General features: G+C 37.6%; 1 protein-coding gene across 3 annotated transcripts in view; it reads left to right on the plus strand.

Annotated features, from left to right (window-relative positions):
• The window catches only part of tom1l2a (target of myb1 like 2 membrane trafficking protein a), a 54368-nt gene extending 27137 nt beyond the window's left edge, over window positions 1–27231 (plus strand). Inside the window, exons 3-16 of one of the 3 annotated variants that reach the window (XM_081380539.1) lie at window positions 3772–3850; window positions 4129–4278; window positions 7076–7210; window positions 7289–7450; window positions 8415–8531; window positions 9068–9201; window positions 9410–9452; window positions 12195–12375; window positions 12934–13051; window positions 13456–13531; window positions 17095–17160; window positions 22811–22870; window positions 25397–25436; window positions 26815–27108. In XM_081380539.1, the coding sequence (XP_081236665.1) occupies window positions 3772–3850; window positions 4129–4278; window positions 7076–7210; window positions 7289–7450; window positions 8415–8531; window positions 9068–9201; window positions 9410–9452; window positions 12195–12375; window positions 12934–13051; window positions 13456–13531; window positions 17095–17160; window positions 22811–22870; window positions 25397–25436; window positions 26815–26963 (1510 nt within the window). In that variant the 3' untranslated portion in view covers window positions 26964–27108. Of the gene's footprint in view, window positions 1–3771; window positions 3851–4128; window positions 4279–7075; window positions 7211–7288; window positions 7451–8414; window positions 8532–9067; window positions 9202–9409; window positions 9453–12194; window positions 12376–12933; window positions 13052–13455; window positions 13532–17094; window positions 17161–22810; window positions 22871–25396; window positions 25437–26814 lie in introns of all 3 variants that reach the window. The other 2 variants (XM_081380537.1, XM_081380538.1) reach the window with 2 other exon arrangements.
• Window positions 27232–27464: the final 233 nt, after the last annotated feature.

Consider the following 27464-nt stretch of genomic DNA (forward strand, 5'->3'; position numbering starts at 1 on the left):
TATTAAAGCTGATAAATAATAGATTATTTCCTTCAGCTGTGCTCTGTCGTGATGGTTTTGAATTGCTTGAAATATGATTTGAATCACTTCGAAAAAAGGAAAATACCTTTAAGTGCAGTGCAAGTCTGTCATATAAGCTACATAAAATTATAATGAGAACATTATAAGTGTGTGCTTAGGACGTGGGTTTTAATGGTGAGACTTTTGTTTTTGTGATCAGGCTCTCAAAAAAAAAAAAAATCGGGTTTAGATTTATCGACCAATAAATCGGTTATCGGCTTTCAAATATATAGAGTTATCGATATTGGCCAAAATGTTAATATCGGTGCATCCCTAATTTGATTAGGGGGGAAGTCTCTTCTGCGCACCGAGGCTGCATTTATTTGATCAAAAATACAATAAAAATAATAATATTGTGAAATATTATTACGATTTAAAATAACTGTTTTCTATTGTAACATATATTATAAGTGTAATTTCTTCCTATGATGTAAAGCAGAATTTTCAGCATCATTACTCCAGTCTTCAGTGTCACACGATCCTTCAGAAATCATTCAGATATGATGATTTGCTGCTCAAGTTACATCTCTGATTATTATCAGTGTTGAAAACAGTTCTGCTAAATATTTTTGTCACTTTTGATTAATTTAATGTGTTCTTGCTGAATAAAAGTATTAATAAAAAAAAATAAAAAAAAATCGTACTGACCCCAAACTTTTGAACGGTAGTATACGATATACTCATGAAATCAGAGTAGTGACTGGATCACTCCAGACGAATGTTCATACCAGGTGTAAACAGGTTCTTCACACAGAGTCACAGTGCTTTTCCTGCTCCATATGATTCTTCACTTTCTCTTTTTCTCTCACACTCGTCAAACTGGGACTACAGGCTTGTCTCTGTTCTGTGTGAGGGAACACAGGACTCTGTTGTGTTGTTCTTTGTTTGGACTGGTTGTTTCCTGTTGTATTAGAAATTGTGGGTGTTTTCAAGAATTTAAACAATCTTTCCTGTTGTTAATTATGCATTCAGTTATTTACATAAACACCCCCTTTTTAAGCAGATTATGCCAAAGAGTAGATTTGGACTTTGTAAGAATAGTCAGGTCTGATACGATTGATAGAAAGTGACCATCAAGTATTTAGCATTCAATTTCCCAGTTTTTGTTTTGTCCCCTTTCAGTTTTGTTTTTCAGTTCTGCCATTTTGTACTTCCCATAATGCAAGAGATTATTACTACTATAGTTCCTCTTCTCTATTTGACCTTACGGCACATGATGGCTGCATCTGAAATCACATACTTCCTTACTATATACTTAGTGATAAGCAGAATGTGAAATTAGTGTCTGAATTCATAGTATAAAACAAAAGACTAAATTAAATGGACACTTTACTTTCCGGTACTTTCCGGTAGAGAATTTGTGAATGACATTATGAATGTAGAACGTCCAGATTACATACTAAGTAGAGTAGTTAGGCAGATTAGGCAGGTAATGCGATTTTGGATGCGGCTAATTGCTTTCCTCCATTTCTCCGGTCTAAAGTTTGAGTCATGAGCAAAGTCCCTCTTAAAGCGTAACTCTTGCCATAATGCAACCTAGGGTCTTTTTGTTAATCCACCCGAGGCAAACTTTTGTTTAAAAGCATAATTAGAATGGAAACACCACTTTTAAGTTTGACAGTATTTTCGTTTTCGGTCAAATTGCCTTTTGAACGGGAGTGCTTGGGGCACTTCTATGATAGCATCAAAATCGCTATTTTTAAAACACTAAGAAGGCTCGACACAACATGAAACTTTGCTTGAAGTATCACCAGGGGCTCTACACATGAACTTGAGCATTGAGAACATTGTTTGTGTACACAGAGTTTACTAAAAAGAAAGATTTTGAACAACTCACTGTAGCTGTTGTTGTTTCCGTCCGCCGGCATTTTGACAGTCAAAAATAGTCGATCTCTGAATGCAAGGTAACAGGGAGGAGAGTAAAGATGGAAAGCTCCTAAAGCTTAGTTCCATATAAATTCACAGATAATTTGTTGTTTTGTCATTAGTGAAAATCAATATTGACCTTGTATATGAAAAAGGATGCTCATATAAGAAACAATACTAAAATTCAGTTCATTCGCATTCGGAGATCGGCTATATTTTTCACGGTCAAAATGCCGGCGGACGGAAACAACAACCGCTACGGTGAGTTGTTCAAAATCTCTCTTTTTAGTAAACTCTGTGCACACAAACAATGTTCTCAATGCTGGAGTTCATGTGTAGAGCTCCTGGTGATACTTCGAGCAAAGTTTCATGTTGTGTCGAGCCTTCTTAGTGTTTTACAAATGGTGATTTTGATGCTATCATAGAAGTGCCCCTAGCACTCCCATTCAAAAGGCAATTTGAACGAAAACGAAAATACGGTCGAACTTAAAAGTGGCGTTTTCATTCTAATTATGCTTTTAAACAAAAGTTTGCCTCAGGTATTAGATTTGATTAATTAGATTAACAAAAAGTTAGGTCTAGGTTGCATTTTGGCAAGAGTTACGCTTTAAGACAAGTCATTTGTTGGCCATTCATGTAACACCCTGATACAAAAATAATGGTTGGTTCTTTTAACTATGGCGCAGTGTTGAGAATAATTTATCTCATTAATTTGTACACAAGTTAAAATGTCTTTACGCTCGCTGAGTTCAACTTTTATTAGCTGATTTCATTGTTCTTGCTTATAAAAAGCTCCTTAGATCGGACTCGGAAGAAATGGGAGCTTTGATCACACGACAGGAAAAACAAACCCAATTGCAGCTTCTCGTGTAAGCTTAGAGATAATGAACTTTCTGGCCCTGAATTAGTGTGTGTTTGTAAGAGGGCTTTCAGTACTGGTTAAATTGAGTCTTTTAATTCCTGTCCTGAGCTCACAGACTGCTCTGCTGAATTGTATGTTATAAAATGGATTGTTACGGTCCTGGATAATTATGGTTGATGATCCAATCGTGCTGAAATACACAACACAGACGCAAAAAGTCTATGACGCAAAACATCAGTTCAACTTCAGTAGCTACAGTTGGGGGTTTGTTCAAATCCCTAACCCTAAGTGGGAGCAATGCCACCAATAATTGGTTATTTGTGATATAATGTAGGTATAAATAAACAGCTTCTTCAGTAGAATATACTCATATCACTAGCCCTTTAAGGCCCGTTCACACCAAGAACGATAACTATAAACATAAAGTTTTAAATGTTTATGCTCTAACACCAAAGGAGCAGTCACATTTACTAATGTTCGACCAATTTTTGCAGGCGAAATCAAGTCATTTCAATTAGGAATGCATGCAATTGTGAAATTCACTTGATGACGAAAAATTCACATGTTCAGGTTGGTTTCACAGATTTGCTGCGTTGACTAACAGAAAGCTGCTTGGTCATGTGAGCTGTGCTTCATACATCACTACACTATTGACTAACAGACAATGCACCTTTCTTGTTCGTGACATTTCGACAAAATTTTGCTAATGAGATCACACCTTAACAGAATAGTGGAGTCCACAGTTTCTCAGAGGATTTTTTTTTAAAAACTGATGCATGTTAAAAACATTGAAAGCCAATTAAATCCTCCTTTTTTCAAAGTGCGCACTGCAATTATGGCAGAACATGACTGGAGAATGCACTTTGAATGAACATAACATTATCATCCATTGGTGTGGATGGTAATATTGGTATCATTGGCGTTTTTGGAGAGAACAGGCCTTTAAGCTGTCGTCAAGTCATCTACACTGTTTTCCCCAACAGGCCCAAAGATGCCATGCGCGCGGTGAGAAAGAGACTCAACGGCAACAGGAACTTCCGTGAAGTGATGCTGGCTCTAACTGTGAGTTCCCTCACTTTCACATAAACCCTTGTGCTCATACTGTCTAGGAACACAATCTGTTTTACAGTCTGATGCTGTGCACCTTTAATAGTTAATGGCGGCTGAGTACTTCTCCTCCAGGCTTGCCGGAGGCTATTTTGACATTTAAATAAGGGCTTTTGTGACTATATTTGGATGCATTATGCCAGCTGGAAGTGCTGTTTTATGCTGTCATCTGTGAGTTTTGGCATATCTAAATGATCGATAATCTCAGCTTCTTATGTAATTGTCTTTTCTAGGTGCTGGAGACTTGCGTGAAAAACTGTGGCCACCGTTTTCACGTCCACATCGCCAACAGAGACTTCATCGAAGGTGTCATGGTGAAAATCATCACTCCGAAGAACAACCCTCCTGCTATAGTGCAGGAAAAGGTTCTGTCACTGATTCAGGTAAACTGAGTGAAGCGAATGACTCAGTTCCCCCTGAGCTCTTCCTTTGTTTTAGCAATAAGGGCCCTCAGAAACCACTGTTGAGGACCGTTCAGAATGACGTGGGGTGTCTGGTATGGCTAGAAGACTACCTCTGATGATGGATACTTTCACTGGGGCTGGAAACTAGGTCTGGTGGACCTGCTCTATGAGGCAGCTTGCAATTGCATTAATTCTAGTTGACTGGAAGCCATTACAGAATCAGATTGACTCAGTGTAAAGTAGACGTCGGACAGTTTCCAGAATTGTATACAGCAGTGGTTCTCAACTTCAGTCCTCGGGACCCGTTGCTCTGCACATTTTGTATGTGTCTCTTATCTGACACACTCAGTTCAGTTCATGGAGTCTCTCCTAATGAGCTGATGATCTGGTTCAGGTGTGTTAAATAAGGGAGACAAACAAAATGTGCAAAGCAGCGGGTCCCGAGGACTGGAGTTGAGAACCACTGATATACAGTGCGCAGCTGCATTTTGTCTATTCTTGCGTCCTCCCAAATCCAGTAGTCACATTGTTTTTCAGCCTGTAAAATGTCCAACCATTAGACAGCAAGCATATTCTTCCAAATTTGGTGATTACAGCCATTTTCTAACCCAGCGGTTCTTCAGTCAGAACCCAATCGCAGACTTCCTTAAGATGACTTAGAATTATTTAAAATAAGAGCCAAACAACAAAAAATCTAGTTATTTCAAGTTAAGAACCAGGGTTCACTCATAAAATATATATATTTAGGACTCTGTATCGGCCGATAAAAGCAATTATTTTCACTGTTGGCCATTGGCCGATTGTTTAAAACCAGCAAACTATCAGGGCCTATTAAATCCTGTCAATCAAAAGGGAGAGACAAACGTGTCAGACTGCAACCCGTACTGTGAAGAAAATCTCTCTTGTGTTGAATTTAGGGCTGTCGAAGTTAACGCGACAATAACACATCAACAGTTCAAAAGTAGCCTATGAATCACTTGTAGCTCAAGCCAGGGTTGCCAGGTTCATGTTTTTTCGCCATCAGCAGAAGTCAGCTTCAAGACTCACAAGGAGTTCGCCCCGCTTATATTTACAAAGATCACAGCACTTATACTAGGGCTGCTCGATCATGGAAAAAATCATAATTACGATTATTTTGGTCAGTATTGAAATCACGATTATGTAACACGATTATTTCACATGACTTTGGGAACGTGTTGCATTTATTAAAAAGACACCTTTCAACCATTCTTAAAAAAAATCTAAATTTGAATATTTATTGTACTTTTTGACCTATTAAAATAAATAATATAACAGATAATACTTCAATAAGTATTTTAATTTTCCCGCAGGTCTACCACTTATAATGCGGGAAATTCCCCCGCAAACATTGATTCACTTTAGCAAGTCGATTGTATGAGTAGCCTAAATTAACCACACAGATTATAAAATCAAATCTATCATTTTAAAACTTTCGCCAAGACGCAATTTCACAAACCGCGTGAGTGTTCAGCGGTGCTGCGTCTTCTCTCTCTCTGTCTCTCAAAATGGGTTGGACAAAGCAAGCGTCGAAACTACACTCTCGCGTTTAGGAGTCGGGACATGACGGAATTGTCACTTGCACAATCAAGCCAGTATTGCATCGTAACTAAAGTTGATCATTTTCACTTTAAGTCTTATCAGTTTAAACATTCAAGCTGAGAGAGTTTATGGCTGCGGGTGGGGCGGAAGTGCGCGTGTCATTCAGAACACAAGACAAAATAAGAGTGTTCTTGCAAAACAGAACATGGCAAAATAATTGTTTTTACTCGATTATACTATTTTTGTGATCGTTGGAAGCCCAAATCGAAATCGAAATTCAATTAATTGCACAGCCCTAACTTATACCCTTCACAGAGGTTTCTGATTGGCTAAGAAATAGATAAACACACATTTTCCACACATAAACAGATAGACTGAAGCATATCTCCATCGATTAGGCGGCTGACACTCGGACCTTGAATTTAGGCACGTCGTGACCTTCCAGGTCGCAGATTTGGGTTTCTGGGCGCCAACATGTCCCAAACAACAACTCAGCCAATCTCCAATAATGCCAGTGGTTCCTTAACCTGTAACCAAGAAGACTAACACACACACCGACACACAGCTTTTCCAAGGTTGGATTTGGCCAGGCTCTAACTGTAAATGGGAGTCTCGTCTCAAAACATCAAGATTATTCGTTCTTTCTCTAAAGGAGAGGACACTTCAGTTAACAGTAAAGTAATGACTTTAGCTAAGAAATGGACACTTAAACTATTGGTTCCAATGACCATAGTTGTCAGGGTACCCTAGAAAAGCAGATGTATGTATTGACACATGTTAAAGAAATTCATACTTCATTTCTGGAAGCTGGGCTAAATGAGCAAACACTGTTACTGCATTCAGATATCAAATACAGACATTAGAGAATACATGAAAAGAACATTTCAGTAATCACACTGCTAACTTCTATAACAAAGTCAAATCTCACAAGCCTAGAGAAGTCATTCAACTCATGTGATGTTTAAAAGGAAATATATTGATTAATACCATGATTATAATCACTCATTAGATATACATTGAAGCAGCAGTGGATTCCAGAATCAACCCTCTTCAGCAAATACATGATTCCTGAAGAACCATGTATTACTAATTGCTGAAAAATAGTCGGATTTGTCCCTGATAATACCCGGTTAGGTGTAAATTTAGAGCCACTTCCTGTGGGACACCTCTTTCAGCTCTCATCTGGTCATCTCTCTGTGTTTGTGTTTCACCCCAGTCCTGGGCAGATGCGTTCAGGAGTAGCCCAGACCTCACCGGAGTCGTGCACATTTACGAGGAGCTGAAGAGGAAAGGAATCGAGTTTCCCATGGCAGACCTGGACGCCTTGTCACCCATCCATACACCTCAGCGGGTGAGAAACACGCGACACGCTCTTGCAGATCTGTTTTTACATTCATTTCGCTTCATCTCCTCTTGTGTGTCATTCTAGGGAGTCCCAGAGGTGGATCCAGGCATTCACAAGTACAAAGCACACACGCAGCCCAACACAGCATCTCAGGCGACCCCTAAACCTGCAGCTGCTGCGACACCCGACTTAAACCCCACCCAGATCCCAGCCGCATCGGGACCAATCACAGCAAACCCAGAGCAGGTCACAACTCACCTTAGAGTAGACATTGCTCTATTCAGTGTTAGGGGTGTGTCACAATACAGTGTCACAATATATCGCCATACAAATATGCTGCGTCGATAGTGACAATATGTATTGTGTATAATTCACCCAAAATAAAAAATTACTGTATGTGAAAAATTCAAGTTAACAGAGGTTTAGTGTCAGTACTACATTCAGCTACTATATAAAATGTTGAATACAATGTATGATAATGCAATGGGGGAATATTTATGGGTCCTGATAATGACAAATGTCTTATGTTACCATGTAAAAAGTGGCCTACATTATTTTAAATATATCTAATCAGTGATCGAGTGCAAGCATATTCGTCTAAAATAATTCTGTATATTCAGCTTCAGAATCATGAATATTTTTGGTCACCATTGTCCTGTACATTGTGTTACCAGCACCAAGTCCAAGCCTATTCACACCCACAGTGTTATATCAAATGTAGCTTTTTAATCAACAGTTAATTTTTTTTTTGTTAAGCTTTTACCATATGTCTTGGAGTATCGCAATAATATCGTATCGTGAGTTCAGTATCGTGATATGTATTGAATCGTGACATGAGGGTATCGCTACACCCCTATGTGTTAAGCTGAAATGAGGTAAACGGAGGCCTTTAGTGAAAGGAGGCCTTAAGTTTTTAGTGAAATAAAACAATTTATCTGCACATTTTCCTATATACACTATATTTAAAAAAGAAAAGAAAAAAAACTCAGCTTTGATGAACATAAGAGACTTCTTTCAAAAACACAATCTTACTGACGCCAAACTTTTGAGCAGTATTGTACATTTGCAGTTCTACATAAAAACATCTATAAAATATAGATAATTTAATGTGATTATGGCTAAACTGGGCACCAAGTATGTTTAGTTCCAGATGTTTTCACCGCTATATTTATCTGTAGTTCATTTGGAAATGCTTTGTTTGTGCGTACAGATCGCAAGACTGAGAAGTGAGCTGGACGTTGTGCGTGGGAACATTAAAGTGATGTCAGAGATGCTGACAGAGATGGTGCCGGGCCAAGAAGAAGCCTCTGATCTCGAACTTCTCCAGGTTTGCGAGTTTTACCACTACACTCACTCCTTTACAGAGAATTTATGCTTTGGTGATGGTGTATTACATTTTACCAGGGCTCTGAACTGGTTCAAGGAACGAAAAACGAACAACGGAAACGAACGAAAATTAATTAAGAGCAATGATTATCCAATTTAATTTTACATTTATTCATGCCATTTCTAAAGTGAGGCATGTCACAGAAATGTTATGCTCACAGAACTTTATCACGCTTCTGAAAAGTAAATGATGAGAGAAATTTCACTTTAATACTTACTCAAGGATCTACATGCCACCACAAGGGGGTGTAACAACACAATATACCTCATTTAGCCTAATGCACGTCTATGAACCCATGCTTTATATATATATATATATATATATATATATATATATATATATATATATATATATATATAATTTTTTAATATATAAATATTTTTTTTTTTTAGGGGGGGGCTGGGTTGGTTCTTTCTGTACTCGTCTAGTTTAATGTTCCATAATGCATTTCATGTATTCATATAATGCATTCTCAGGAGCTGAACCGGACATGTCGAGCCATGCAGCACAGGATAGTGGAGCTCATCTCTCGCGTGTCTAACGAAGAGGTCACCGAAGAGCTGCTACACGCCAACGATGATTTAAACAACATCTTCCTGCGCTACGAGAGGTGAGCAGAGGTGTCCGTCACTCAAAAGTTTCCCTCATCAGCCTTTATCTGACAGTCGAGGCTGACACGCAACTCTGCAGTCAGCCTTTGATTTCACTCGCTTTGCTTTAGAGCAGAGCGCACAGGGTCTGAAAACACATTAGCATTTCTTTCATCTCCATCTTGACGAGTGATTTTGATATTTCACCAGAGCTCTGTGTTCTAACAGGTACGAGAGATACAGGCTGGGCAGAGCAGCTCAAAACAATGGGGTGAGTTTGACACCGCAGTACTGCTTTCAGCATCGTTTTTGAATATTGTTTCCTGTAGGGTACATGTATGCCTTGTGGTAATATTTGTCTGTTAAGCGCCTGCTCATGTGTTTTTTGTTTTATTTTATTGTTTGCATGATGCTTAGCTGAGAGAGGCAAGTATGACGCATCGCTGTCATGTAGAAAGTGTCCTGCGTCGTCATCACAGCTCTAGAGCTCTAGACCCTAGAAATAAAAATATTATTTCATGTTGTCTTCCTTTTCCTATCTTTTACACACATTACAGGCCTTAGTTCAGTTGCAACTTCAGCTTTTACATAATAAAAAAAGATCTCAAACTCTTAAAAAAGAATTGAATTTGACTGTGTATTATTATGCATTTAAAATAATCCATTTTTAATCAAGAAAAATTTATAATCAAGAGTTTGTTTAAAAATGTTAAATATTAAAATATTTAAATTATTTAATTTTGATCTCTGAACTCTTTAAACATGATTACTGTTGTTGTTGTTATTCACTAATTATATGTATAGGTTATGTAAATATGATAATATATGCAACAAGCATGTATATAAAATATACAATAGTAAAATAGTATGTAATAATACATAATATTAATTATAAATGGTTTCATTATAAGCTAAAAAATACATGTTTAAGTTTTATTATTATACTTGCATAACCAATATAACTTAAGTATAATAATATACCTTAAGCATGTATTCTTTAATTTTATTTCTCTCTCCCTCTCTCTCTCTATATATATATATGTATGTGTATTGTGTGTGTGTGTGTGTGTGTGTGTGTATATATATGTATGTGTGTATGTATATATATATATATATATATATATATATATATATATATATATGTATGTATGTATGTATGTATATATATATATGTGTGTGTGTATGTATATATATATATGTATGTATGTATATATATATGTATATATTCAGGGGTGCAAACAGCGCGCTTTTCGGCGCCTCCCGCTTTTTTCACGTGAGTTTGGGTGACTTGTGTGAATCGTGCAGATCCGAAGAGTTTTTTTTAGGGGGGGGGGGGGTTGAGAGGGTCTGATTATAATTTAACCAACAGTAATTCTGGATTGCGTCCACCAACAAGTAAATAGGAAATAAGCGAATCAGAACACTGTGCGCCAAACCAGCATTATGTGCGCATTAAGCGGGAACCACTAACGTTAGTGTTTCTGTCTCACTCTGGATCTGCCACTGCATCACATTTCTCTCTGCGTGGCGTGGAGTGTCCGTTTTTATGTCGGCTCTCATGTTAACTGGTTAGAGCTTGTGTTAGAGCACAATGCCTGCGTGACACACACACTTCTCGAGCCGCGCCGAAACCGCGTGCTAGAAATAGAACCGCAACCGACGCCTATTTTTCAGCGACACGCAAGAGTGTTGGAAGTTTTCAGACAAAATAGAAGGCGCAAAATACATATTAATAAATTACATTTTGATGCTTGAAAGTCTCTCGGTTTTGACAAATGCATATATAATTGTAATTTAAAAAATACCTAATTATCGATTTTCAAATATTGCCCCTGTCAATAGGCCTACAGAACGAAATATTCTGTAAGTTAGCCTATTTTTCCGTCAATACTGCCGACGTTGTCTTTGCTGTATCAGGCTATATATATTATGTTTAACATCCAAATGTAGATGGTCTGTCGGCGCACAGAGCCACGCAGTCGCAGACAGCACGTGAAGTCCGTGAACACCGAATTCCCTTTTCTTTCTCATCTATTTGTTTGAAAAGACATGTGCACGAAAAAATAAGCCAGTGTCCGTCTCAACGAGTTTCCCCGTAAACGCAGTCAAAATAAAACGGATGCGTGTCATTGCCGGTATTAGATACGCGCATTCGTCTTAAAGGGACAGCACCCAATATACCTGCAGCTGTTTGTGTCACCAAAGTTAATCAAACAACAAAAGAGAAAGAGAAAAATCACGTTTTGTCAAAAGATAAACTGTATTAATACTTAATACAGGTAATTAACCTGAAAAACAAAGCACTGCTTTATTTCTCGTGTATTTGTGTTTTATTGTATTTATATTTGTATTTTGTTTATTAGTTTCTATGCAGATGCACTAGGCCTACCCTACACAATTACCCCAATCATCCTAGAATTATTAATTCTTTACAAAAAGAGCTATTCAAATCATCAGGTGAAATTGTTTTCAGGAAGTAGCAGTAAAGCAAGAAGAAGACGTGCAAGATAGTTTTTCTAAATTTCATTTGACTCTATGTGCCTATAGGGGTGGGTTGGGGAGGGTGGCAATGTGGATATTTGCCGCGGGACGAGGGCTTCGATTACCTCTCTCTTTTTTGACCATACATGTGTTTGCACCCCTGATATATATGTGTGTGTGTATATATATATATATATATATATATATATATATATATATATATATATATATATATATATATATATATATATATATATATATATATATATATATGTATATATATGTGTGTGTGTGTATATATATATATATATATATGTATATATATGTATGTGTGTGTGTATATATATATATATATATATATATATATATATATATATATATATATATGCTTTAAGGTATACATTCTCTTCTCTTCTAAATTAAGCCGAATTGAATTATCATTATGATGCGAATTAATTTATTATGCCAGTGTATATAATAGGTAATGCTGATTGTTAACCTAGATAAGCAAGTGTGTGTTGTGAATGCACAGGTCCTGAATGAGGCTTCAGAGGAGGACAATCTCATAGATCTGGGTCCTGGTTCTCCAGCAGTGGTCAGTCCTCGGGCCAATGCTACACCCTCTCATACACCCGCATCCACCCTTCAGCCTCCTCCTTCTGCTCCTGCTCCTGCAAACACAGCCTCCCTCTCCACACAGCTGGCAGGACTTGGTGAGGATCTCAAACACATCTGGATAAGGATAGAGAACACATTTATTTTTCAAAATTATATTGATAAAAGTATGCTAGCACTTTATTTGGTAACACTTTATTTTACAGTGTCCTTGTTACATATGCCACATAGCCATAGTAAATTATGCATAATTACATGTAACTAACCCTCAACCAAATCCTAATCCTACTCTAACCCTAGAGTAAGTACATGTAGTTGCTTAATATTACTCAGTACTTAAATATATAATTACACTGTAACAATGACACCTTAAAATAAAGTGTAACCCTTTATAGTGCTGTTCCACATGTACATACTATGTACTTACTATAGTAATTACAATAACTAGGTACTAACCCTGAACCTACCCCTAAACTTAACCGTAACCCATGTAGTTTCCTTATATTACCCAGTACTTCCTTAGGTAAGTACACTGAGAGTACACATAAGTGCACGTACTGTAAAATAAAGTGCAAACGAAAAGTATTTAACATGTTAGTTTTAATCCTCTATGAAACTTTAAGTTGACTTTTAGATGATTGATTTCCTCTCGGTAGATGTGAGCGCAGACAGCGTCAGCGGCACTCTCAGCTCTCTGACCGCTCACAACCCTCAGGATGACTTCGACATGTTCGCCCACACCAGGTCCAGCTCTCTGGCTGACCAGCGCAAAAAGTGAGTGTCCACTGCTATGACTATAGAGCTTATGCACCAGAGAAACAAGCGCACAGCCACCTTTACAGTTTTGTCTTTGAACTTCAGTTTTTGCTGTATTTCTGTATATTTCTATGGCATCGCTGTTGAAGAGTGATTAGCTGGTGAAGTGGATTTACTTATTGTAGAGTTAACAAAAGTTATCAAGAGCATTGTAATGTTTGAAGCGGATGTCATAACAAATGTCAGTAGACCGGGAAGATTTAAAATTGGGCGGTTCATTCATAAACCGTAAGATCTGTGGAAATACGAACCGGAAGACATGGCCAACACAATGAGGCCAGTGCTGAAAAGGGGCGGGGCTACATAAGGTCGATACCACATTAAAAATCAACTCTAAACTATTGTCTTTGCTTGTTTTCCAGTGTTATATATGAGGAACCTCAGGCTCTGGTTAGCCTGGCGTCTGCTTTAGACATCAGACAGCAAAATGCCACTGGGGTGAGTTTCCTAAAGCATGTTGTTTCTCTGTACTTTCATAGCGATGAAGGGTTTGGGTTTTGTGTGTTTCTGATCACTCAGTTCTTACATGTTATCACTTTTAGGCCCTGTTTACACCTGGTATTAAGACGCGTTTTGGTCGATCGGATCACATGTGGACGACACTAAATACAAGTGTAAACTGGGTCTAAAACGTTTTGAGCTTGTCCACTTTCAACCACTTCTAGAGGTAGTTGAAAGCGCATTCCCCCGGATTGCTTTCGTAGTGTAAACGCTCATGTGGTCGAATGTTTAAACAGCCACTAAAGACCGTCTTCAGACTTAATGCGTAAACATTACTAGCCAGACGGGATTTAAACTTTGACGACTGAAGACCCAAGTTTGGTTTGAAGATGAAAAACGCACTGTTTCTCTCACCATTCCTGATTTGTAACACACACTCACAGCGTGATCTTGCGTCTTTCAGAGCAGAAACGAAAGCTGTTGCTCTCTGTGTTTCCGTGTGTGTTCATGTGTGAATTGCGCAACCTTATTTTGTCCATTAGATTAAAAGATCTGAAAAAGCCCATAGATTTACCGACCCATAGACTAAAATGAAATCAGGACAGAAGTGGTCGAAAGTGGACAAAAGAGACGGATTAAAACACCAGGTGTAAACGGGAACGCGTCTCCCTCGTCTACTTGTGATCCGATCAACCAAAACAAGGCTTTAGTGTGCTGAAGACCTCACTGTTTCTCAGAAGATGGCAAATTGCACTCGTCTTGAATGGCAAATAGAGTGGTGCAGGGATGATGTATTTTTGTAAACCAACCCAGTTGTTAGCATCACACTAGGATCCCAATCCCAAGAGGATTTTTTTTATGGATTACTGCAGAAAATAAGCTCTGTGATTAACAAAAGCTTATGACTCCAACAAGTTTTGTTCATCCTGATAATCTTCACAAATGAAGACAACTTTTATGAATATATGAAGCGTTTGCATGAGCACAATTATAAACACAATGAGGCTGTGAAAGCGACTGGTGAGGAGACGAGTTTACCTGTTCGTCTGTTGACGTTTAATTTCAACCTCTTTCTCCCATATAGATGCTTGTTAGCAACTGCCTTTTACAAGGCAAATAAAAGCTTTGAAACAATTGCAAAAGTGCACGTGTTACTTAAGCTTGTGTTCACCACAGACCTTTTTTCAGGCATTTCACCCAAAAAACATCAAGAAACCCATTGACTTCAGGAAGTGCTAAAATGCTAACTCGTTTTCTGGGTTTTGGCCTACCAAAATATGTCCCCCCTGCAGCACTGTAACACATTTATAGTCCTCTACCTTTGCACATCATTCATAGTCTCTTTTAGGATTAAAATGCTCCTGTTGTTGCTGACTCATATTGACACTACGAAGCCTCTGTGCCAATACACAAAATTACATATTCACAATTAGTCTTCAACATGCCACAGCTTGTTAATGCCCAAATTGGACTGGAGAAGTGCTGGCAGATTAGCTTGGGTTTGGTTCGGCTGAAAATAGCTGTGTGCACAAGAGCACATTGTTATAGAAATTCCTTACAAATGCCACTACAGTTATTGTTGCTACAGTAAAACTGCGATGTTTGGTATTAGCCACCATTAAGCTTAATGGCAGTAAGATGTTGAAAGCATCTAACACAGTTTAAGGGTCAATGACAAATAAGATAGTCCACGATACAGAAAAGAAAAACCCTTTTAAATTGCATGTCTAGTTCTTAGAAATGAACTCTTTTAATTCATGTTGGTTTGGTTGGTTTGAAAAGTTTGCATTTAATTACTATAAAAATGGGATTTGGAATCATATTTTCTTTACACCTTGAATACACAATGAAGTGTACTACACATCTTAATCATTATTTATAAAAAAATAAAGGTAAAGTTAAAAATAAAGTTTTTAAATATATTTTAATTCCATGAATTATTAATTAATTACGTTTTTTTGGTAATCACACTATATCATTGAACAAACCTTACCATAAAAAAGGCTAAATTATCTGGATCTCTTTGAAATAATTTCCTGGGTTTTTTTTCCTGCATGTTCAAATCTTTTGGCAGACCAAGTTTTTTTAATTATTAATTATCAGTGAAGCAGTTTTGTTGAAATATTTAGTTTTTTTTTTCTTTTATAAATAATGATTAAGGGATACAGTACGTCTTGAAAATCTTTCAATAATTTCATTCTTTTAATGAGCCTTTTTTCATGATGTTGTAGAGTGCATTAGTGCCCTCCCCCTTTTTTAGCGGCGCTGATTATAGACATATTTTTCCATTCATTTCTCCCGTAGTGATTTCAAAAGTCTTTTTTAAAGCATTATAAGCCACGAACCAAACCAATCAGCTACAAGGTGAATCATAACAGTGCAAACTTTGATTTAAAGCGAAGAAGTATTTGAAAATATAAAGGTACAAGGCTGTGTACTGTGAGGGAAGGAACTACAATCCCATGAAGCTTTGCGAAAAGCATAATTGGATTAAAAACGATCAAATTTACTACTAATACTACTAATTTAAAAAGGTTGAAAAAAATATCTATATATTTATATATATATCTATATCTATATATATACATATAAACAATATATTTTAAGTTTATTGCAAAATATGCATAAAAATTCAAAATATTTAAGTATTTTGAGAGCGCAGGGAGACCGACTCGATTACATCATTCGCAGTGCTTCATTGGAGTGGAGATCTCGTTTTGCTTGTCACTGCTCTCTGATTGGTGGAATTTCCTGTACAGCATCATGGGTAATGTAGTTTTTTATCACGAATTCTGCTGTTAAACACGATTAATTACAAATCAACTCGATTAACAGCTTCGTAGCTCACAGTAGGGCTGTCTTTAAAGGTTTGTAAGTTATCGTAAAAAAAAAAAAAAGATTTTCCTATGGAGAAAATTAATGGAGTTTTTGCTTCCAGAACCCAAACTGTTTCACTCTATAACAACAGATCACCCTGACAAATATCACACACAAAAAATCGCAAGGATTTTTACTTCAGAAACATTATCATCATGCACAGTCAGGACTGTGTTCAAGTCACTGAATGCATACTGGGCAATTGTTTCAGGGAAACATTTTTTACAAAATGAGATCCCATAGGTGATATTTGTCAAGGCAAGAATCACTGTTATTATTGCTCATACATGTTTTTAAATGTTTTTGAACTTAATATAAAGAAGCATTATGAAATCTTCAAGAGTGCGATTAGGAAATCAATTTTAGACTGATTGGATCTCTTGTACCAGACATACTTTGTGTTGAAATCGACCAAGGTTACATAACAGTCGTGGATTAGAGGTGCAATGAATAGCGATCAGCCCATGGGTCAAAGTTTACACTTCTTTCTTCCCTCTCTTTTTGTTTGTTTTCCCACTCCATCTACCTCAGTTCATTGACTCAGAGTTACCTTTCTCTTGCCTTAAACGACACCCGCTTCAGTTCTCCTGAAGATGGAGGTGGCCTCATGTCTCTGTGCTTATTTTGGGGTGGGTGCTTTGCTCTTCTTCACATGTGTACGGTGTTTTCTGTTGTTGATTTAGCCGAATGTAAAAGGTCCTAACGCTGAGTTGGAGCCCATAGACAGCTGGCTCATTACCCAAGGAATGGTGAGGATTTCACCAGAACCACTGTCCCCTCATGTCCACTCAGCCCTGACCTCAGTCTCATCCCTTACACCTCCCTCCTCCACTAAAACACACCCACAGTAAAAGGGAGAGCCGCTCTCTCAAAAGCCTGATTTGATTTGCGGAGGAGCCGACTTGAATGTGTTAAGAGATCAACCAAAAGTCTTTATTTTCTCCCTCATGTCATTCCAAACTTCTATGCTGTTTTTTCCATGGAAGCAGCTCTTTCTGTACTACGAGAGTTTATAGTGACCACAAAAGCACCATGAAGGTATTGAATAGACCACTTTTATGGTGTTTTTTCTTTTCTTTTCGTTGTATGGAAAGAGCCTTAATGGTCAGCATCTCTGATCTCTAATAACTCTTCTATGGTTCCAGGGCCATTTCTGGGCTCCTCTCTTTGCTCTGTCCCTTTTACTGTGAATCACCTCATCGCCTCATTTCCGTCACAAGTAGGAAACACCTATGCTGCGTCCGAAATCGAATACTTCCCTACTATATCGTAAGTGGAAAAAAAAGTGTACGGTAAAATAGTAGTATGTTTAAATAGATAGTATTCGACAAACAGTAGGCGAAAAGTACCTGGATCAGCTACTACTTCCTGAAGTGTGTATTCAGTGGACACTTTACTGTCCCATGAGGCTACAGGAGAGGATTTATGAATAGAAGTCAGCCGACACTGGTAGGTCACATGACAGTAACAACATTTCGGATGAAGTACGTCCGAATTTCATTCACACTACCCATATTCATTCTAGAGCGTACTTTTTTAAGTCGCAAAGTATATTCAAATTCAAATATAGTACTAATTCAGAAAGTATGTGATTTCGGACGCAGCGCTACTTTTTTCAGGGGAAAAGCAGTAGAATTCATCGTCATACACTAGCTAGACCCTGGACTCTAACATGAATTAACATGATCATAATCAGCCCTCAGCTCGTGGAAGGTTCTGGATCTTGTATTCTGTGCAACTCCAAACTTAAGGCTGGAGTTTGAAGAAACATTCACACCTGATAGAGATTTGCAGGAAGAAAGTCCCCAGAAGTCATTCTTTTTCATTTACTACGTTTACATCTGCACTAATAATCAGAGTAAGGACTTTATCACAATAAAGCAAACACATGCAATTTTCATTATTCTGATTATTCACCAAGAATTGTGGTTATTTTTTATTTAAATACCCCAATGCACAACTCACATACAGGTGTGTTACTGGCCACTGTTTTAATCTACTTGCGTCAAATGCAAAACACATTTCTATGGACGTATACATACAACCGGCACATCCGGGAACTTAACTGTCAATTTCGTAACCGCCCCTTTTTAGGGGAAAACAAGCCAGACTTCCCATAGACTTCAATACAAAATAGCGGCACAAAACAACGTCCGTACACAGCCGGCAGACGTGTATAACTTCAGAAATCACTTAGATGAAATATGTCGAGTAATTATATGTCCACCCAGCCTTCCATAGAGCGTGAACGATACATTTATAAACTTAATTTGGGCAACTTAAAAACATATCCCGTTTCATTCTACCAGCGTCAAATTGGTCTAACAACCCCACCCAGTGGTTTACCCGGACATTTACTCGTACCTCATCGAGTCACCAGGTAGCCAGTGAATGATTTTATTACGGTTTTAAGAAGTAAACATCTTTAAATGTATAATATTGGGTCTTTATATTTAGAGTAGCTACTGAGTGCACTTTTCTGTCCAGCCATACAACTAGCCTGATTTAGCTTTCGATAGCATCATCCGTAATTCATGATATTTCCATAACAGCAAGATATTGATGATGTTGGCAGGCAGAGATGGGCATAAATACATGGAAATGTATTTAAAATAAAATAAAAAATACAAAATACTGTGTGGAAAAAAATAATTAAATACAAATACATAATAGGGGTAGCCTACTGTGTGAAAAAAAATGTTTAAATACAAATTACATGTTTGTAAGGGTTAGTACACGTCCTCAATCCGTTACTGTGTATGGCGCTAGCCGGATTGTTTTCCCCTAAAAGTGGGCGTGAACCTTTTCAGAGACGTTCTATGACGCTACGCCGGTTGTATGTATTGGATTTTTGCAGTGACACACCTAAAATCTCTTCATTTTGTTGTTTTCGATCATCAATTTACTGTATTATATTCGTCGCGCAACATCGTCAACATGAACTCAGACCCCAAAAATGTGATGCCATTTACATTTACAAATCTCAAATCTGCACGTGAAAATGTCATTTGTGTACGTACATGCACTCTTTGGTCAAAGTGGAAGAGGTGCAATTAAAATGTTTACTTACATGCCTGTTTATTACGATTAAAAATGCCATACGCCTCATATATTACTGAAGTTACGTTATGGCAACCCATACTTGGAGTTTTTCCTCTGCATTTAACCCATCCAAGTTAGTGCACACACCTTAGGAGCAGTGAAAACACACCGTGAGCACAGCTGGCGCCTGGAGAGCGATTGGGGGTTAGGTGCTCAAGGGCACCTTTCCTGCCGGTATTGAGAATCGAAGCCGCGACCTTCGGGTTCCAAGCCTGACTCTCTAACCATTAGAACACAACTGCCCCCAATTATGGTTACTGTGATTATGAGCTTATTCACATCAATTTGATTGAAGTAAGGTAAAGTTTAATCGCAATAATGCCTTAATCTCACTATAATCGCATTATGAGGGTGCATGAAAAAGTATTCAATGAGAGCTGCTGATCCGAGGTAACAGAAAAATTGCATTGTGGGCGTATCCAGTGACGCAGCAAAGTTGAACATTATGCAAATGAGCTGCAACACGATCTGATGACTACCAATAGGAATTAAGGAGATCCTACTCTCTTTCCCCTCAAGAATGTTAGTTTTTAGTGGCAATCACCCCATTTGTGATCAGATTTGCCAATTGTGAAGCTCATCAATAACTTTAGGGCATCCAGTAGTATGAACACTTATTTCACCAAAAATACACTAGTTAGATTTTTACTAAGAAAAAAAACTTTTTAATATTTTTAAGTTTTTAAAAATAAGATTTTTAATATTCTCTTATGATTACCAAGGTTGCATTTATTTGATACAGTAAAAACAGTAATGTTGTGAAATATTACAAAAATTTAAATAACTGTTTTCTATTGCAATATGTTTTAAAATGTAATCTATTCCTGTGATCAAAGCTGGATTTTCAGAATTTTACTCCAGTCTTCAGTGTCACATTATCCTTCTTATATGATGATTTGATGCTCAACATTTCTTATTATTATCAATGATGAAAACAGTGATACATTTTTTGTTTTTCAGGTATCTTTGATGAATAGAAAGTTCAAAATTACAGCATTTATTTGAAATGGTAAAGACATGTTTAATGTTTTCTGTCACCTTTGATCAATTTTTATGCATCCTTGCTGAATACAAAAGTATTAATTTCTTTAAAAAAATCTTACAGACCTTAAACTTTTGAACAGTACTGAATATCCACTCATAAAATCGCTGTCAGTGTGAATGGGCTTTACACTGTCCACGGTCCTCGTCTATAGAAGATCCAGTCAGAGCCTTCCCTTCATAATCTTCATCATACACTACTATACTACCCACCTCACCTATTAATTTACATTATTCTAAGGTGTTCTGTTCTAACAGATTTATCTTAACCAAGATAAAAAAAATAACCAAATATTGTAATATTATATATCACCTCCTCATTCTCTATTATTACTGTTTCCACATGTTATGATACTAGTTTAATCACCAACACTTTGAAATACACTCATTTGAAATACACTAATGGATGAATATGAATTATGTAGTGACCAAAAGCAACAACAACAAAAAACCCATCTTTTATTTATTTTCACACTTTTTTTACACACTTTATTCTCTCGTCCAACTGCATGAGGAACATCCTGAGATGAATTTTAAACATTATTGAAGAAGTTCACATGTATACTGGCTACTTCTCTTTCTCTACCTATATATAAAAAAACCCATACATTTTAGTTTTGTAAAGAAATTCATTAATTGGCATAATTTAAATTTGTCCACAAAACTAATTTATTATTTGTGTCCAAACTTTGGACTGGTAGTATTTAAAGTGCCCTTATTATGCTTTTTTTTTTTTTTTTTTTTTAAGTTCATGTAGTGTGTAATATAGCTGTGTGTAAGTGTAAAAGATCTGCAAAGTTTCAAAGATCAAAGTGCACAACAAATAAAGCTGGTTTCCAAGTAGAAAACGATTCTGAACTGCCTGAAACAAGTCCTCAGCAATTCAGTCTTACTTGCTTAATAAACCTATATTGGTTTGTAACACATTTGAATAATGCCAGGCTATGGCCTTCATTGGCTGCCGACGAACAACGTCTACTTTGACCCTCAAACACTGTAGTTGTTGCTGAGGCCTGGACGAGATTTGGTTCGTGTTGTCGTCATGTCGAGAAGACATTTCTGCACTGCAAATCCACTCTGTCTACACTTCCAAAGGATAAGGACTCAGGCTAGATTTGATGCGGTAAAACCAACGCCATTTTTACTGTTCGTATTACTGTAATACAAGTGCTGAGGAAGATCCAAAGCTGAATTTCAGATTTGGTTATGGGAGTTTAGTTTCCGACATGTGGTGTAAATGTGGTGCAAACCAATCACAACAGACTGGGCCATCTGACCAATCAGAGCAGAATAGACCAATCACAATAGACTGAACCATCTGACCAATCAGAGCAGAGTAGACCAATCACAACAGACTGAGCCATCTGACCAATCAGAGCAGAGTAGACCAATCACAACAGACTGAGCCATCTGACCAATCAGAGCAGAGTAGACCAATCACAACAGACTGAACCATCTGACCAATCAGAGCAGAGTAGACCAATCACAACAGACTGAACCATCTGACCAATCAGAGCAGAGTAGACCAATCACAACAGAGGAGGCTCTCAGAAAGGAAAGGTTTAGAGAGACTGAATCCTTTATCAAGCCATTTCCAAAAGTAAAGTTTCTTTTTTTGTTGTTGTTGGTTGGATGCACGTATTGTAGGAGACATTCAAAACAAAATAAGGAACATTTAAAATAGCATAATAGGGACAATTTAAATGCTCTTTAATAAAGACCATCTTTTTCTGATTCTTGATCTCATCAAATACAGTAGAAGAAATGTCACTGCAAACTTCTTGTGGCTGTAATATTTGATTGCGCAATAAAGCATGTAATGTGCGAAAAGTCGAGCAAACAGAGCCCTGTAGGGGGAGCCCTTGTGCCGCTGCTCTGAAGTTGATGTTAAAAAAGCAACCATCTCTTCCATCACAATCCTATTTTTCTATGCATAAAAGGCTAGGCTTATAGTCGTTCTGACACACACATCACTGCATCTTTCCTTCAGTGTCCTTTCATTTTTCACTCTCACAGCATGTTGCTCCAGCTCTATGTGCAAGCCGTGTGTGTGTGTGTGTGTGTGTGTGTGTGTGCACAAGTGTGTGTGTGAGGCGCGTGGCTCTCTTTGGCATTGATTGCATTTTTCTGTTGTTGTTGTTTTCCTCTCAGACCTTCTGGTGATTTTATTGTTTGTGTTTTTTTGTTTGTTCGGGATGTTTTTCGTTCTTTTGTGGCTTTCGGGGTCTTTGGTTTGTCCGTGGCTTTGCTCCATAGATCCCCGTACCGCAGTCCTCTGTCATGGATGACATTGAGGAGTGGCTCTGTGCCGATGTGGTGAGACTTCTTTACCTTGATTTCATTCTCTCTGTTTTTGTTTCCATGGTAACACCATGTCATCTTACTCACTTTCATTTATCCAAGTCCTTTTTGTTCTATTTTGGGATTTTTTTCCCTCCCTACCTCAGTAGTACTAATCACTCATTTCCACCAATCATGTTGTCGGTCTACCATATGCCACCCATTCACATGATACTAATGAACATTAACTAGGGATAAATTATTACCAATTTAAGATGTCAGTTAACGTTTGTTGGTGGTGTTGGAGCGTCTTCAGATGCAGATAAGAGTGATGCCGTTGAATGTTGCAGTTCACTGGTGACGGACGCTTTCGTTCATCTGTTGGTTATTGTGTTGTGTTTGTACTGATATTCAAATAATTGTGTGGTTTGTTGAAGTCAATAAATGTCATGTGATATATGTCCATTGAACAGTGTTGGGAAAGTTACTTTGACGAAATCTACAGGTATTCAGAACAGAGAAGCAACTGAGCAATGTTTGTTTTTAAATAACCAATACCAATTTATTGATAACCTACAGAATGTGAATATAAATACAGAATACAGAATATATATGAATATAACCTACAGAAGTCTACCAACAGAACTGCAGAAATGAAATAAAAATGTAAACAATATGAACTCAAAATTCACACACATTGTCAAAATGTTCAAAAACAGCTAAATTTACCATCGCATTTACTGACAGAACTGATACCGTTAGTTTCAAAATGGCCTAATAATTGATTTAATTGACCCTTCGCAGGAGTTTGATTGACAGGCGACCTGACCAATCATAATATGCCATTCATGTCCGACAAATCAGTCAGGAGAGTTAGTAGATAAACGTTGGAGGATTTGAACTTGAAAAACGGAGTGTATTGACGTCTTTCCGCGGTTAAAACAAAATTCCTTCTTATGCTCATTCATGTTTATTTGATGCTATAAATTAACTAGATGGTCGGTTCATGAGAAGGGCGCCACAGCGATCTGTCACGACACATTAAAGAGCATTAAAGAGCCACAAAACGGTATTTATTGTTTACATTTCTTTAAAAAATGACCAAATTTGAAAGTTTAGACTTTGTTTCATATCAAAAGTAACCTGGTCTGTCTGGCAGCGCGTTGTCAGTGTCCTCTTTGCTCCGCGATGTATTTTTCACTGCGTGAGAACATGGTGTGGCGCGAGAGCGGCGTGGCTTGTCGGACATAGCAACAGTAACTAAAGGGGGCGGGTCTTTGCGAACGGTCAATTGGCCTAGTTTTTGAAAGAGTAGTTAGCAATACTACAAGTTACAAAAAAAATAAGTAAATACTATGAAGATATTTAAGCAGACTTTTGGCTTTGGGTAATTGTTAGGTAAGAGTAGATAACTTTAGACTATATAACTATAAAACATACATAAGATTAAAAAAAAAATTCCTGGGCCAAAATCAGTCTTCAGTATAAAAAACGAACAACACTCTAAGGGCCATATTTACTTACTTTTTTCGCCAGCGCAAACCCTCTTTTAGTATTAAAAAACTAGTAGTTAGTGTTGTTAGCAGCATAAAAAAAAAAAAAAAAAAACATTTTTACAGAAAGCGAGCAAAGATCACTGAAGCTGTCAATTACTTGAGTTCAATGTGAGATGCTCAAAGCTACTCTCTTGCGAGAACTCCCGTTATAATCAATGAAGCCGTCTATGCTGTGCAGTGGATCTCTTATTGACATCGTGTTTATACTTTGTTGGTCATAATGAAAAGATTGACTACAAAGCTCAACGCTGAAAAAAAAAAAAAGTTGTAAATAGAAACCTTTGATGCTCTTAACAGTCAGAGTGCTTACTCAAGCTATCAGCAGGTACCGTTACTGCAGAACATTAAATGATCAAATTAATCTTTGGCAGGACAAAGATTCATAGTAATGGCCGCCAAAATATTTTTTCGATGCTGGAAAAATCCTGATAATCAAACTTGAACACACCCCCCAGACAACAACATAGTGTCGGCCCAGATCCGGCCCACATCTGGTACACACTGATTCCACACAGCCCAGATGTGGGCCGGATCTGGGCCGACACTGGGCCGACACTATGAAGATAAAGGGGTCGTTCAACCTAAAATGAAAATTAAGTCAAAATAAATAACATTGATTTCCCCAATCTTCTTCTTATAGGCTATGATAGGAGAATGTTTGGTCATATTACACTTCTGATTTGTTGTAAATATTAGCGTGTTAATGAAAAAGCTAGATTATTTCAAAAACAGCTGAGCGACGATCACGCTGAATTTTAATGAATGTTAAGTTAGCGGCATTACGTTCAGTCAGTTTCTCCCCAACACTGATCTGTCGTCATAAATAATGTGGAAAATGCATACACATGTACTTTGTTTATAATAACGTCATGTTGTGAACTGGTTTTATTGCTGAATGGTAAGTAGTTGTTCAACTTGTTCATTCTGTGTTTGTGGCACAATGTGGTGTACAAATAATAAAAGTCTTACATGTAAATAATGTTGTTCTGTTTGTTGTCTGAAACAGAAAGGTGAAGAAGAGCCAGAAGAAGGAGTCACGAGTGAAGGTACAATACAAAAGCTTAACGTTTGGATTGTAACTGTAAAAGTCTAGCCTTGCATATTTTTCATGTGCATTGTTGTGTTTCACTCGGAAACTCTCGGTTTCCTTATTACGGAAACATAAATTGTGTTGGAAATGCCGTTTCAAATTGACCAGTTGTAGAAAAACCTGTTGTACACAATCTACTGCATGCCTTCTGCCGTGTGATTGATAGGATATATTTGTTATGCAAGTAAAAGGCCTTTTAGTATTATAGTAAAACGTCTCCCTGTTCACGTGTCTTTTTGATGTGAAATCTTTACTGATTTTTATAGTGTAAACGTAAGAATTACTTTTATATTATTAGTACTATTTCATGATGAACACTTACTGGACTGAAGCAACCTAGGTTTACTTGATTATCCATACATCTTTTTTTGTTTTTGAAAAATCTTGTTAAAATGTGATTTATCAAAAATGATCCATCAGGCTCTTGAATGCTCATCATCATTATATTGGATTGCATTATATGTTTAATACAAAACACACCACTTCGGTAGCCGTTGTTTGTTTATGCTCTTGTGAAGTCAGTCACTATTTCCGCCTTCTCGCCTAAAGATGGCAAGCGATGATTGGTCGGGAAGCCACGGTGTAATCTGAAGTGTTTCTTGTCCGCGACACAACAATAATTTAGGAGGCAAAATCACATAATCTGAGCAGACAAAAGGTCTCGTTGATTTACATTATGTTTCATCTTACATTTTGTTCATAGAAGAATCAGCAACTGCACCAAATTGCATATTTTTGATCAGTTTGGGTGTCTGAATAAAACGAGTATGAGCTCCGTATTCTCACTGTATCATCCTATATGAGCCTGATGGATCAAATATGATAATAAACAGTTCCATTTAAAGGGTTAGTTCACCCAAAAATGAACATTCTTGTCAATATTTACTCACCCTCATGTCATTCCAAACCTGTAAGACTTTCGTTGATCTTCAAAACACAGATGAAGATCTTTTTAATGAAATCGGAGAGATTTCTCTCCTTCCATTGACAGCCTACGCAACATCACTTTGATCAATGTTTAAATGTGAATAAAAGACTCAAATTCAATCTGTTCATCATATTAAGCGATCATGTCTCTTCAGAAAATTTGGACAAAACTGCTCAATTCATATGAGTTTATGAACTTTTTGAAGCGTCAAAGTGGTAGTTGCGTAGACTGTCAATGGAGGGACAGACATCTTTCAGATTTCATCAAATAGATTTGTGTTTTGAAGATGAACGAAAGTTTTATGGGTTTGAAACAACATAAGGGTGAGTAATTAATGACAGAATTTTCAGTTTTGGGGTGAACTTTCCCTTTAAAGGCACCCATTGTTCTCCTGGTGTCTCTTCAGAGTTCGACAAGTTCTTAGCGGAGCGGGCCAAAGCTGCAGACAAGGCTTTACCGTCGGCCGCTGGTGGAGAGACCAGGCCTCCCGTCAGCGTGTCTAGCAGCAGCCGCAAGAAGACCGAGCAGACGGAGGACAATCTCTTTGCCCTGTAGACCAACGGTTCAGCCCAGTGACCACAACCATATTCCCTCCAACTTCCAAACGCTTGCTGTACCTAACACACCTACTGATGTCACATGGCAGCCAGACTTCTGTCTAACATCCCCCTTCTGATAGAGCACTGTGAGAATCCTGCTTCAGTACTGCTTTAACCACAACCTTTAAGCTGAACGGCGTGATCAAGCGATGGCTTAAGCCAACATGTAGCCGAAATAAGTCTCTACAGAGAGCTCATTCATTTCGATTAACAGATATGCAGTCAAATAGAGCTGTTTGGTTTCGTATTTATTGTTCAGTAATGAACTAATGGTCTTAAAGATCGCCAGTCCATGAGGTTGAGGTTTGAGGTTTCGTGTGGTGCATCCGTTCTTTTGTAGGGCTGAGTCAACTATGGATTGTGACTCAATCTGTCCCTGTGGTAAATAGAGCAGGAAAACATTAGATCTTAACCAGGCGTTGGAGCGCAGAGACAACCGTGCCAACGGTGCGCTGCT

This window comes from Scardinius erythrophthalmus, assembly GCF_964197995.2.
Source record: "Scardinius erythrophthalmus genome assembly, chromosome: 1".
Taxonomy (NCBI): Eukaryota; Metazoa; Chordata; class Actinopteri; order Cypriniformes; family Leuciscidae; genus Scardinius; species Scardinius erythrophthalmus.